The 15,512-nt window shown below is 41.9% G+C and overlaps 1 protein-coding gene across 3 annotated transcripts in view; it reads right to left on the minus strand.

Moving 5' to 3' along the window:
- Positions 1-15,512, minus strand: part of DCC (DCC netrin 1 receptor) — a 906,493-nt gene that overhangs the window by 369,886 nt on the left and 521,095 nt on the right. For all 3 annotated transcript variants that reach the window (XM_033934276.1, XM_033934287.1, XM_033934268.1), the window contains exon 10: positions 1,125-1,263. In XM_033934276.1, the coding sequence (XP_033790167.1) occupies positions 1,125-1,263 (139 nt within the window). The remainder of the gene's footprint in view (positions 1-1,124; positions 1,264-15,512) is intronic.

Consider the following 15,512-nt stretch of genomic DNA (forward strand, 5'->3'; position numbering starts at 1 on the left):
GCAAGTTCACTTACTCCCAAAGTTGAAACCCACAGATAAATACAGCTTATAGCATGTCTGTTCAGATCAAGTTTTATTTTAGGCTTGATATACCGCATATCAGTTGTCTGTGTGGTTTACAATTAAAAAAAATTAAAAAGATAATTAAAAACAAACAACAAATATATAACAAGGGGGAAAACTTAATAGTAACTGGGTAGGATACAATTTAGAAAAGAGGGGGAAAAGGGGAGAACTCCATTTTCAAAATAGAAAAGAAAATTAATCTTTAATATCTGAACTTTATTGTGGAAAATATCAAAATTTAACATACTTCGCTACTAGCTAAATGCTAATGCATGTATGGACATGTTAGCATTTAGCGCGCGCTAATCGGTTAGTGCACCTTAGTAAAAGAGGGGGTTACCCTCTCTTTTATAAAGGTGCCCTAAGCTTTTTAGCGCACGCTAAACACGCGCTAAATGCTAATGCATGCATGGACATGTTAGCATTTAGCGCGCGCTAATCGGTTAGTGCACCTTAGTAAAAGAGGGAGTTACCCTCTCTTTTATAAAGGTGCCCTAAGCTTTTTAGCGCACGCTAAACACGCGCTAAACGCTAACGCGTGCATGTTATGCTATGGATGCGTTAGCAGTTAGCACACGTGTTGATTCAACGTGCGCTAAATCCGTGCTAAAACGCTTAGCACGTCTTTATAAAAGAGGGCCTTAGTGTTGGGGATTCTCATACTTATTTCCAATTAGCAATGAGTGCATTTCTCAACTGTTATCTAGTCTGGCCTCTTTTATCAATCTTTAGAAAGCCTCAAGTCCCTTAATGCAATTTAGACTAAGGGCTCCTTTTGCAAAGGTGTGTTAGGGCCTTAACGTGCGGAACAGCGCGCACTAAATGGCCCTGCGCACTAGACCTTAATGCCAGCATTGAGCTGGCGTTATTCTAGAAGCGGACCGCGCGGTAATTTTGTGCGTGCGCTAAAAACGCTAGCGCACCTTAGTAAAAGGAGCTCTAAAATTCCATTGAGAAGGCAGTTAGTGAAAGCATTTTTCAAATCCCTCTCTCTATTATAACTGCATTGTGCTATATTTTCATTCACAAAATATGCTTTCTTTTTATTCTTAACTTACCATCAGATAAAGTTACAATCATGAGGTCTTCAGAGGATACACCAGGTCCATACCGATTATAAGCTAAAATTCTTAAGGTATATTCTGCAAATTTTCTTAAGCCTTCCAGCTTGTAAGACAGTCCATCAACTTCAATATTCTGGACACAAAATAAAAAGGCTATTAGTGAATGTAAAACAGAACTTAATGCTACAATAATTACATGGTTAGGTTGAAATAGAACCAACAAAAGTTTAACAAATTCAATATCTGTAATTCTTTAATTCATTGTAATCCTGTCCTTAAACTAACCTTTTGTAATCCGCCTTGAACCGCAAGGTAATGGCGGAATAGAAATCCCGAATGTAATGTAATGTAATGTAATTAATGATGAATAAGTTAGACATAACTCCATCCAGAGAGACATGACAGCAATTTTGATTAACCCATAATATTTGAATAAGTATGCAGGGCACTGTTACTCCATCTATTGATTTCAAAGTAGTCCTTAGAACAGGGCTACTCAATTTTGGCCCTCAAAGTCAGACCAATGGATCATTTACACTAGGCCAGTATCCTGTTTCCACAGTGGCCAATCCAGGTCACAAGTACCTGGCAGAAACCAAATAGTAACAACATTCCATGCTACCAATCCCAGGACAAGCAGTTGCTTCCCCCATGTCTGTCTCAACAGCAGATTATAGACTTTACTCCAGGAACTTGTCCAAACCATTTTTAAACCCAACCACGTTAACCGCTGTTACCACATCTTCTAGCAATGTGTTCTCACAATGAAAATGCATGAAAGAGATTTGCATACCAAGGATAGACTCGCTTGCCTTTGCGTTCTCCCTGCTTCCCTGACGCCGTAAAAGCCAGGCGTGTGCAGCCATTGCACAAGCGCTGGGCCCACAAACTTTCCCTCCCCCCACCCCCGATGTCGAGAGGAAGTTCTGGGCCAGCCTGGCAGCGATTGGCTCGCCTGGAACTTCCTGTCGACGTCGGGGGGAAAGGCTTGTGGGCCCGGAGCTTGTGCTGTGGATGCACGCACCTGGCTTTTATGGCGTCTGGTAAGCAGGGAGAAATCAATGACAGTGGCTTGGGGGGGGTGCAGAGAGAGAGAAAGACAGGGGGTAGAGAGAGAAGGAAAGACAGGCAAAGAAAGAAAGGGGGCAGGGAAAGAGAAAGAAAGAAAGGGGGCAGGAAGAGAGAAAGAAAGACAGACAGAAAGAAAGAACGGGGCAGGGAGAGAGAGAAAAAGAAAGGGGAGGGGGCAGGGAGAGAGGAAAAAAAAGTTGGACTCATGGAGGGACAGAGAAAGATGTTGGTTGGGGAATAGAATGAGGTCTGGAGGAGAGGAAGCATGCAAGAGGCAGAAAGAAGGGAAGAAATATTGGATGCAAAGTCAGAAGGAAGTGCAACCAGAGACTCATGAAATCACCAGACAACAAAGGTAGGAAAAATGATCTTATTTTCAATTTAGTGATCAAAATGTGTCCGTTTTGAGAATTTATATCTGCTGTCTATATTTTGCACTATGGCCCCCTTTCACTAAACCGTAATAGCAGTTTTTAGTGCAAGGAGCCTATGAGCATTGGAAGCTCCCTGCGCTAAAAACCACTATCACAGTTTAGTAAAAGGGGAGGGGGTATATATGTCTATTTTTGTATAATTGTTACTGAGGTGACATTGCATATTTTAAAGTCATCTGCCTTGACCTCTTTGAAAAAAACCCCCCAACTATAAATGATAATTAACATACAGTATGCTTTGTGTTTTAAAAATTTTATTGTTAGTAGATCATTTTGACTTGGTCATTTTAAAAGTAGCTCGCAAACCAAAAACGTGTGGGCACTCCTGGTCTAGACTATTGCAAAGCTATTTATTTGGGCCTATTGAAAAAACAAAACAAAAAAACAAACTGTTACATGTCCAGAATACAACTACCAAATTAATTACTGGATATCACCAATATGATAGAGGTCCACCACCCTCTTTAAAACACTCCTGTTGTTTACCCATTCAGACAGGTATCCAATTTAAAATCTTGAAATTAGGTTTTAGAGACTGGAGAGGGATGGCACTACATTATCATAGAAACATAGAAATTGACGGCAGAAAAGGGCCATAGCCCATCGAGTCTGCCCATACCAATGACCCACTCCCTGATTCTTACTCTCCTATAGATCCCACATGAATATCCCATTTTCTCTTAAAATCTGACACGCTGTTGGCCTCAATCACCTGCTGAGGCAGCTCGTTCCAATGATCAACCACCCTTTCGGTGAAGAAGTACTTCCTAGCATCACCTTGAAATTTCCCTCCTCTGATTTTCAGCGAGTGTCCTCTGGTTACCGTGGGCCCTGTAAGACTGAAGATATCATCTTTCACCTCTATACGCCCCGTGATATATTTAAAGGTCTCAATCATGTCCCCCCTCTCTCTTTGCTCCTCCAGTGTGTACATCCGCAGTTTTTTTAACCTTTCTTCATACGTGAGATCCCTGAGCCCCAAGACCATCCTGGTAGCCATTCGTTGAACCGACTCAACTCTCAACACATCTTTCCGGTAGTGTGGTCTCCAGAATTGAACACAATATTCGAGATGAGATCTCACCATGGATCTGTACAGTGGCATTATAACTTCAGGTTTTCTGCTGACAAAACCCCTACGGATGCAGCCCATCATTTGTCTTGCCTTGGACGAAGCCTTCTCCACATGATTGTCAGCCTTCATATCATTGCTAATGATCACTCCTAAATCTCGTTCCACCGTGGTCCTGGACAAGGTTTCACCATTTAGTGTGTATGTTCTGTGTGGATTTTTTTTGCCTAGGTGCATTACTTTACATTTTTTAGCATTGAAGCCTAACTGCCAAGTTGATGACCACTGTTCTAGCTGCCGTAGGTCCTGCGTCATAAAGTCAGGCACACTGCTTTTGTCTACTATGTTGCATAGTTTGGCGTCGTCAGCAAACAGTGATACCTTTCCTCTAAGCCCTTGGGTCAAATCTCCTATGAATAAATTGAATAGAATCGGCCCTAAGACGGAGCCCTGAGGTACTCCACTCGTCACTGCTGACGATTTGGAGGGGATACCATTCACCATCACCCTCTGAAGCCTACCATCTAGCCAATCCCTTACCCATTTAGTGAAAGTATCCCCTAATCCCATTGATTTCAGTTTATTCAACAGCCTACGGTGTGCGATGCTATCAAAAGCTTTGCTGAAGTCCAAATATATCACGTCCAGGGACTCCCCGGCATCCAGATGACTGGTCACCCAGTCAAAGAAGTCAATCAGATTAGTTTGGCAGGACCTTCCCCTGGTAAATCCGTGTTGGTGTGGATCACGTAAATTTTCTTCGTCTAGAAGAAATCTTGCTCAGGAAGTTCAGCTTTATGTCCTGGATTGAGCCTTAAATTCCAAACAGAATCATTTGTTAACATCCTGATAGTCTGGGTATCCCAATGGCCTGGATGTCCAGATAGAGGATTTAAAAAAAAAAAAAAAAAAATATATATATATATATATATATTGATTTGCCTTTTGAAAATGGGCATTTTCTTGCTGCTGCCTTTGGACGTTCAGCGCCATCCGTCCAATCGGACTTAGACGTATGTTTTGAAAACACCCCTCTATATTTTCAGTTGGTCTGGTGCCATGTTACATGCAGAGGCAGGTCTCTCAATTGCTCCCACGTAATTCAGTGGCCTGCGGTGCAGTACATGTGCAGAAAATGCAGGACAGATGCTGGGCACTTCCCCTGCATTTACCACAAAGGTTTTGCAGTTACAACACATTAATTTTTGCATTAAATATTTGTTAACCGCAAAACCTATCACATTTTACTAAAAGGGCCCCTTAGTTCCTTTCAATCCTGCTGCCATTGGATGATGTCACCTATTTGTGTCACTGGTTCATCATATTGTCTAGAGAAAACATCTCTTATAAGTAAGCTAAAATGGTTATTGTCACTATAAGTGGAAGGAAAAAATTCTGGTAGGAGAAGCTCCTTTAGTCCAAAGCAAAACTAGATAAAAATAGAGCTTTTTAAATTGCCTACTCTTTGAACAGTGCTCCCGACAGAGAAGAAAATTATAATGGAATTGCAAAAAGATTTGTAAGTTTGAGATCAGTTTTGTTTCTTTTCATTTAAGGAACATTATCACCAAATTTATGACAGACTAGGAATACATTTGTTACAAGGAAAGGGCTTAATCTTTTAGATAAAAGTACAGTATTGTAGATATATTTTAGCTGTATGTTAAGTATACAGTACAATAGTAGTATGATCTATTTCACTATAATGATAATTTGCTTTGATTTATTACTTTGGTTAAGAACACACATAAAACACTTGAAATAACAATACTTTTTTCTCCACAGCGAGATAATCATGCAAGGGACTAGGAATGGAGTAAGCTGAAGCACAAACCACAAACCTTCCCTGTTAGAGGTCCACAACTACTAGGAAGCCTAGACAAGTTTAAATCTGAATTAAAAACATTTTTTTTTAAATCTTTGACACCTATGAGAAAAGATGGTAACACTTCAGCATCGAGAGACTCCTGTAAAATCATAGAGAAAACTTTTCTTCAAAAACAGATCCAAGGACTTCCTGGGATTCCATATCCAGATATTTCCTGATGCCTCTAGAGAGACTCAAAAAGAAGAAGAGAATTCCTAATTTTGAAACCTGGAGTGACTCAAACAGGGGGTCACTTCTTTTTGAGATATCCATGAAAGTGTGTAGTCAGATGTTGTTCTTTGAAATATGTTTTTGTAGACCCTTCTCATTTGATAAGTTTTCTCTCAATGAAACGTCTTGAGAATGGAATAACAACCGCACCTAATAAGGATTAGTTCTCTGTTCTGCAGTAGTTATTGTGCTTTCTTTGATAAATATGTGAATTTAAAAAAAAACTAAAAACCTCTAAGTCTTGGATCCGAGACTAGTGTGTGATCAAGTGAGATTTTCTCTTTTTCTTCCTTTTAATAATTTGATTTATCTTTCAAGTTTGATAGTAAATTTAAGTTAACATGACTTTGATTATACTTTCCTGTACAAGATGTTTATGCTTGGCAATTATTTAAAAACTGTATAAATAAATAAATAAATAAATAAATAAATTAATTAATTAAAAAAACCAAAAACATAGAGAAACCAGATTTCATTTATGTTTATTTTTTGTAATTATGGTAATTTGTATTAATTGTATTTTATTTAATTTCGCATTGAACTTGAATTGTAATTTTACATTATTTTATTTTTTCTTTTGTAATTTCTTTTGTTTATTGGTTTGTTTGGGTTTTTTTTCAGTTCCAAAATTTTATTGAAATTTTATATAATAACATACAATACAGCAGGAGAAACATATTAAACAAAGAGCTCATAACACCATTAGCACAAAGCTTAGGATATTAAAAGGCAAAATCCTTGAAATGAAACTCCCTCCCACCATCCCACCCCATCCCATTTCGCTATAATTCAATTACTATCTGCAAACTCTTGTATGGGCGCCCATAATGATCTAAATTTGGCCCCTTTACCTCTCTTCTCCATTATAACTGCCTCATATTTCCCAACTAAACACACTGAATTCCACCAAAATTGGAAAGACAACAAGGATACATTTTTCCAGGTTTTCAAAATGGTTCGGAATGCTACAGCAGTAAGTATAGCTACCAGTCTTTTATGAATATTAGTGATATCAACAGATGCAAAGAGGTTAAAGAACACTCCAGCATATGTCAAGGAAACATTTATATGTAATAATGTTTGAATGTAATTCCACACCTGTTGCCAGAAGTTATTAACCATAGGACAATAGAATAACATATGATCTTGCGTTGCTTTTTCTTTTCCACAAGACTAACATAGAGGAGAATATTCTGAGTTAATTTTGTTTAATCTAACAGGAGTCCATATTACACATTTGATTACAAAAAATAGTGATTGTTTCATGGAGGCAGATTGACAACATCAGATGCATTTAAGGAACATGAATTGCCATATGTCACATAAACCATCAATGTTTTGTTTTCTTTGCTCTATATACACCCGCATTTTTTACCAATTTGATGCTTCGTGACCTAACCCCAATGTTTATTGGTTTTTAGATTGTAAGCCACCCAGAAGGTCTTTGCCCTTGGAGCAGGATAGTAAATCTGATTAAACTTGGATCTAACGTACTGGTATCTACAATCTGAGTCAGAAAAGGAGCCACGCTCCACTGTTCTCTCAAAGATGAGCAAGCATCCTTCAATTGCATTGCTGCCAGTAGGGGGTGGTGTGTTTTTAAATGCTATGGACAAGCATGCTCCCTGGAGTCCTATAGAACTTGCCGGTCCCTCACTATTGAAAATGTGATAGTGAAACAATTCCCCTCCCCCTAAACATTGGCAGGACTTCCGTTCAGCTTAGAGGGAACAGTGTACTCAACTACTACTGAGTAGGAATGTATGAGGATGGGCACTTTTATAAAGGCATACCCCCAAATATGTGAATAAATATCCATGTTTTATGTTTATTTCATAAAAACAACTCAGACAATCACGTTTCTTCCCAAAATAGGTTCCTAGAATTATCCCCAGCCAAGCACAAAGAACCTTATTATAGAATTTTCCCGGTGTCTAAAATGCAACTTTTAAATGTCTAAAAAAAGACCAAAACACAATTGGCAACAAACTTTATTTCCCCTGGTAAGAGTGTGCCAGAAGGTAAAACTCAAATAAATACTAGAAAAAGTATTTATTTGAGTTTTACCTTCTGGCACACTCTTACCAGGGGGAAAAAAGTTTGTTGCCAATTGTGTTTTGGGTATCATAATTTGTATTATTGGCAAATTTTGGGGGGGTTCCTTTTTGAAGCCTAAAAAAAGATCAGAAATGTAAGCAATTTTAGCTTGGAAGCCTTTTAGATGTTGGGTAGCCAGTGTGCCCATATTGCAAGGAAGCTGGAGAGGGTAGGGAGAGGGGTTGGTCTGAGCAGGATGGCAATTCTGATGTACATTTCTTATTTCACATAGGGAATGTGACAGAGCCGGTACCAGTGTCTTCCAGAACCTGGTCTCTGCTCACCCTAGTGCAACTCTGGCGTGCTTCCGATGAAGGAAGGAAGTCCTGCTGGTACACGTTCCCTTTTCCAGGGATGAAATACAAAGGCAAATAAGTCAGTTTTATGGTTCATAACATAGTCCCTTTATTCAGTGGGTTGATGTCGGGAGTACCATCTCCCTTAGTTCAATCCATAAGCACTCAAAAAAAAACAAGTCCTTCAAAGTCAGAGTAGAATGCTCCAAGCAAACACAAAAACAAAAATATGAAGTGGACCCACAGGAATGGGTTACCACTTCTACCTTTAGTCAGGCAATCCAGGTAAGTAACAACTAATCAAAGACACGTCAAACAGAACTCCAGAGGCGTTGTCTTTATCTTTAAGCAGGTAAAGAAACCTTTTAGCGTGCTCTCTAGTTCTGGGCCCCCAAGCTCTGCATTTATTAAGGCTTGGCTGTAACCAACACAGAAGCTGTTGGTGGGGGAGGGGAGTAAAGGAATTCACTTCTTTAAGTTTCTGATTTCTCAGAATGCCAACAATGGCCCCACTAACCCAACCTGGATCTTTAGTGAATTCTCCCCTTTACATATCATTTACTTCCCTCACTCTCATATAAGTGAGACCCAACTTAGGCCAGCTTCATTTAGCTGCAAACCAAAAAAAAAAACGATTTTTTTTTTTTTCAGCACAAGTCACTGCAACTCTCAATAGACAGCACTTCTGCTTGACAAGATTCTATCGCACAGAGTATGCTAACAACTGCACAAACTTCCCAGTCCTGCCACTTATCTTTACTCCAGAAGCATATCTTCAGGCAGACCAAGATTTTCCCCACAGTCCATGGGTTCAGGCAGTGCTAGCTGGTTGGCAAAAGGGTCAGTGTCTGCTTCCTGCATTTCAACGTCCTCACACACAGGAGCACTATCAGGGAAGATCCTTTCCTGAGCTGGCCCAGGACCAACTGAACTCCTTCTCCTCAGGGCAGCCTCAAAAGCATTCCACCGACCACGCCCTGCTTTCTGAGGGGGAGGAGTTGCCTGCACAGTTTGCCTAGCTTGTCTTGGCTTTCTCGTTATGAGTTTCAGCTGGGAGTGAACTGAGGGAGGAAGGTTCCTCTGGGGCTCTTCTGAGCTGTTCTGCTCCCCTTCCTCTACTCCCTGCAGTACAGACTGATCCAAGTTAAAGGGGAATACACATTTTTCCCTGTGACTGGTCCCAATCCTATCCCCGTGGTTAGCTCGCTGTATGGCTGGACAGGGTTTGGTCCCAGCCATATCTGGTCCAAGCGTAGCTCCAGGGGTAGGATTGTGACAGGAATCTACGTCTTTGGTGACAAACCCAGACATCAGAATTTAGACCTGCTCCCAGGCATGGCTAAGTGCTTGCATTAAAGGCAGCAATAAATTCTAAAGTGTGGGGTCCTGTGACCCCCAACACTACAACCTCATCACACACCAGAACCCCCTTTCTCCTCTGATATACCTCCCACTGGAAAGAACACCCCACACATAACCCAAAGCCCCAGTATTCAGACTCCCCAACCCAAATACCCTCCCTGTAGAAAGCCCCCCTCACAGTCCAAACCCCTACCAGTAGAGAGGCAACCTCCACCCCCCCCCCACACATACACACCCTTTCCCAGTAGGGTAGGGTCACATGTATGGGCAGTAGCCAACACATAAAAATCTCCTCTAGATACCCCCCCACAGGCCCAATGACCTCACAGCAGCACTTTCAGATAAAAGACCCCCTTCCCCTATCCATTACTGGGGCTCCTTGGTGGTTAGTGGGATAGGAATAATGCCTACTCATTCAAAATGGCCACTCAGACCTCTAATGATAATACTGCAATATTACCACTAGGTGACAAGAATCCAAAATGAAAGGCCTAATGCAGGGTCACACCAAAACACATCAGACAGTTTGTCAGATGGCTTTCCGCAAGATCCACTGTCCGGATGTGTTTGCTGGATCGTACTGGAGCGGGGGGAGGAACTGGCGGTGAGACTGGATATGGCAGGGTCTGGAGTGCAGGTTTGGCTTCAGGACCGGGGAGCCAGGAGGAGGAAATGGGAGAGGATTGGGGTGCTGGGTGGTGCTCCTGGTGTGTCATTGCCTCATCCACTGGGACTGTGTTTGGTTGTTCCTCTGAGCCCACCTCCTTTTCTGAACCCTGTATGGAGGTCGGTGCCTGTGTCTGCAGTGACCAAGCCTCTTGTCATCCCGGCTTTTGGCCCTGCTGTCTTGGGCCCACTTGGCCTCATCCAGACATCCCTCTTCGGAGGTACCATTCTGGGTCCCTATTTTTGGCAGGTGTCTCAATGCTCTGGAACCTCTCATGACGACCGCCTCAATATTAATAGAAGCTCCAGGACCTGCATCAGACCCGTCTCTGACCACCTTCACCTGTCTGGCAGCAGCTGACAGGAAAATGTCTTACATCACGACTCTGAGACTCAAAGCAGGAGAACATTCAGCGCAAATCCTATAATTAAAAATTCATGTCCACTGTTACAAACACTAACAAAGAGCTTTCGTATACACTTCTTGTTAGAAATTCTAAAGTTTATTTTCTTCATTTCAAATTTCTTTAGAATTCTAGTGTCTAATGGACTTTTATATTTTTATTTTTATTTAATTTTAGTTTTTCCATTGTATTGTTAGGGATGTACATTTTGCTTTAAAAGTGTAGCTTAAGAGAGATCAATGTATTCTTGTTAGGATGTTCCTAATCTTATTTTACCACTATCTTTATTTTTAATTCTCTACTATTTACTAATTGTTCTTCTCAAGTACTTTAGTTAGATTGTGAGCCTTCGGGACAGTAAGGGAATTTCTAAGTACCTATCTTACTTATTTTATTTTATTGTATTCCTTAATGTATATTTTCTGTAAACCGCTTCAAACCTAACGGATTAGCAGTATATAAGAAATAAAATTGCATTACATTACATAATTAGAGTGGAAATCCACATAAATCTGAATGTTCTTTTATGTATATGAAGTTGTATGTTGTTTTAATTTATTTAATTATTGAAAGGTGCACTTCAGATTGTGTATGGACTTGTGCTTGATTCATTACATGAGTATCTCATAGTGTAAAGGAATCAGGCATTAAAACAAACTTTTTCCCCTTCCCACCAATGCCACGCTCAAACACAAAACCCCCACAAAGCTCCTGCCTCAAACACAAACGCACAGAAACACCCCATCACAGCCCCTCTGGGAGCAAGGTTAATAGTACATTTCTTGCATATTTTTGTAGTGATCAGTGCAGCTCTGCTATTTTAACTCCTGAGTAAAGCAATGGGGCTCATCAGGCCATATCTACGATAAGTGTGGGCTGACGTATTTGCAGAATAATTTAGGCTATTTAATACATGTGGTGTAAAAGTTTTGAAGATAACACACTATTGATTATATATACAGTAAAACCTTGGATTGCAAGTGTTTTGCAAGACAAGCAAAACATTTTATTAAATTTTGACTTGATATACAAGCAATGTCTTGTATACAAGTACATACAATTTACATACATCACAACTGAGCCAATGGTTCTTCTCTCTAAAACTCTCTCACTCACTCTCACTCACATTCTCACTTACTCATACTCTCTCTCACACTTACACTCACTCACACTCTCTCCCTCACACTCTCACTCACTCTCATTAACACTCTCTCTCTGACACTGCGGGAGTGTAGTGACTTCTAAATGAGCGAGGTCTTGCAATACAAGTACGTGTGTTTGTATTAAAGTTTTTGGGTTGTGGAACGAATCGTCTGAGTTTCCATTATTTCTTATGGGGAAATTCACTTTGATATACGAGTGCTTTAGATTACTGTATTGTCACGCATACAACGCGCGCGTTATACACGATTTTTACAAACCGAGTATAACCATGCACGTTATATTCATGAGCGCGTTATCCCCTTTTTTTTTTACAAGTTCCCCCATCCGACGTCTGATTCACCCCGCAGGACCGCTCGCACCCCCCACCCCGAAGGACTGCTCGCGCTCGAACACGCACCCGCACCTCCACCCCGAAGGACCGCTTGCACCCCCACAGCCTCCCCACCCCCCCCCCCCATCATGTAGAAGCTGCCTACCGTCGTCCTGCTGCTTCCTCTGCCGGCGGTCCTGCCCCTTCTCTTAGCCCTGCGTCTATGCTGCTTCCTCTTCCGGCAGTCCCGCCCTTTCTCTGATGTCAGAGAAAGGGCGGGACCGCCGGCAGAGGAAGCAGCAGGACGACGGTAGGCAGCTTCTACATGATGGGGGGGTGGGGAGGCTGTGGGGGTGCGAGCGGTCCTTCGGGGTGGGGGTGCGGGTGCGTGTTTGAGCGCGAGCGGTCCTTCGGGGTGGGGGTGCAAGCGGTCCTGTGGGGGGGTGAATCGGACGTCGGGGGGGGCATCAGGCTTTCAGGGTGGGGACCGGACTTCAAGGGGGGACAGGACTTCAAGGGGGAGAGGAGAGTCGGGGCGGGCTAAAGGAGAGTCGGGCAGCGACGGGAGAGTCGGGGCGGCATGCGCGGTATAGGGGTGTGTGCGGTATATAAAAATTTATTTACATAAATTAGTTTCCCGTGCGCTATATCCGTGTGCGCGTTTTACACGGGTGCGCGGTATATGAGTGAAAATACGGTACAAGCATGCTTCTGGAATGAATTATGCTCGCAAACCAAGGTTTGACTGTAAATATTTTTGGCAACAACACTATATTTAGTAGGTGTGGGTGTTTGACCTGTTTTTTTTAGGATCAATGTTTCAAATCTGTAACCCAGTGTCTCTCAAACTGTGTGCCAAGGCACAGTGGTGTGCTCCAAAGAGATTCTGAGTGTGCCACGAGAGATTTCAGAATTGTACTTTATTTTTAAAATTCCCTTCATAAGTCTACACTAGAACAGACGACATGTACGTCACATACGCCAGAGTGTCTGTGTGCGTAAGGATTCAACTGCCCAGACAAGCATCATTCTTTGACGTGATTGGTCTTTGAAAACTAGCAGCAAATAATTTTATTTTTATTTGTTATGCAGTAGTTAGCTTAAGACTTTGTTATCGTATGGATCTTCGTATCTTTGCAAACCTGGATTTTCAGATCTGCCAGAAATTAAATTGGGAAAAAAAGAGAACGATTGCAGATGGTGGATGGTGAAATGCGTATTTGAATGTCGACTGCTGAGACTCGTTTTGAATTAATTGCACTCAAAAAACAAGCACATCCATCACATTGATTAGCAATTCTGTTCTATCTACTTTAGTTTCACCATTGTTACAATTACCCATACACAGCTTAAAGAATTTTAACCCCCCCAACTCCTTTTCAAGCCACATTAGGCTTTTTTATCGCCGGCCATGGCAATATTAGCTCCGATGCTCATAGGAAGTCTTAGAGCGTCGGAGCTAATACCTCTGTGGCCGGCGATAAAATATTTTTGTTGGTTTTGCAACTTTATAATTTCAATTATAATGTTCTGCAAAAAACATTTGCTCCATTTAGGGCTCCTTTTATTAAGGTGCGTTATGCTTTTTAGCACATGCTAACCACATGCTAAATGCTAACGTGTGCATGCTAGTCTATGGACATGTTAGCGGTTAGCGCACGGATAGATTTAGCGTGTGCTACACATGCGTTAAAACGCTTAGCACACCTTAGGCCCTCTTTTACAAAGGCGCGCTAAGCATTTTAGCGCGGGTTTAGCGCACGCTGAATCAACGCATGCGCTAACCGCTAACACGTCCATAGGATAACATGCACACGTTAGCGTTTAGTGCATGTTTATCGCGTGTTAATATTTAGCACACGCTAAATAGATAGCGTATCTTTGTAAAAGGGGGGGGGTTAGTAAAACAGGGGGGTTAGTGTACTGCGTGAAAAACATTTGCTCTGTTTAGTGTGCCAGAGCTAAAAAAATGTTTGAGACACACTGCTGTAACCGGTGTCAGGTCAAAAGAGCACTGGGACAAAGGCGCGCCCAGACAATTGAGCGCAGCGCGGAGGCACGCGCCACTCTAAATTACTGTTTTTAGGGCTCCGACGAGGGGGCATGGGGGGAACCCCCCACTTTACTTAATAGACATTGTGCCGCATTGTGGGGGCGTTGTGGGGGGTGGGGGGGTTGTAACCCCCCACATTTTACTGAAAACTTAACTTTTTCCCTGTTTTTAGGGAAAAAGTTAAGTTTACAATAAAATGTGGAGGGTTACAACCTCCCAAACCCCCCATAACGCCGACGCGATGTCTATTAAGTAAACTGGGGGGGTTCCCCAACAAAAACCCCCGTCGGAGCCCCTAAAAACTATAATTTTGTGCGGCGCGCACCTCCACGCTGCGCTCAATTGTCGGCGCGCGCCTTTGTCTTTCACGCCGTTGTCTATGAACCCTGTAGCCTGTAAGTTTCAGACTTTTAAGCAGTTTTCTAAGATCCTTTTCCTCTCCAAAAATTGACTTACTGTATACTGTATTTTGCGTTGTTTGAGAGAATCTCTATTCACTCTCACTTATAAAAATAGCACAACTAATCTGAACAAAAAAATTCCAGTAAAAAAAAAAAAGATTACCACAAGAACAAACACTAGGAAGTTCTTTTTTACCCAGAGGGTGGTGGACACATGAAACGTGCTTCCAGAGGTTGTGATAGGCCAGAGCACAGTACAGGGGTTCAAGGAAGGTTTAGATAGGTTCCTAAAGGATAAGGGGATTGAGGGGTACAGATAGAAGCAGAGGTAGGTTATAGAAATGGTCAGGAACCACTTCACAGGTCATGGACCTGATGGGCCGCCGCGGGAGCAGACCGCTGGGAGCGATGGACCTCTGGTCTGACCCAGTGGAGGCAACTTATGTTCTTAAAAAGGGAAAAATAGGAGAAGAAGACCTCAGATGTGCTTCATAGGTCTAAAAAAACTCTCATTCTCCTCATGGACTTATAATTCTTCAATAAACAACTTCTCAAAAAATTCATTCACAATTACAATCTCTCAACAGTTTATACTTCAATCTAAGTAAGTTATACTTCAATCCAGGTAAATATAAGAACAAAAGAATAGCCTTACTGGATCAGACCAATGGTCCATCTAGCCCAGTATCTCGTCTTCACGGAGGCCAATCTAAGTCACAACTACCTGACAAACACCCAAATAGTATCAGCATTCCATGCACAAAACAACCAAATGAATCATTACTTAGCTTGTAGCATTATTCTCAGGTGCCACGTCTCTATAATTGTGGTTAAAAACTGAACCGCTTCACCAGTAGCAATGTCGTGTTGAGATTCGACAGGAAGTCCCCGTTTCACCATCCAGGCTGCCTCAGGAAGCCTCCATTCAAAACAATTACTCCACCAGCACGTGCA

Source organism: Geotrypetes seraphini, chromosome 1, assembly GCF_902459505.1.
Source record: "Geotrypetes seraphini chromosome 1, aGeoSer1.1, whole genome shotgun sequence".
In the NCBI taxonomy this organism is placed as follows: domain Eukaryota; kingdom Metazoa; phylum Chordata; class Amphibia; order Gymnophiona; family Dermophiidae; genus Geotrypetes; species Geotrypetes seraphini.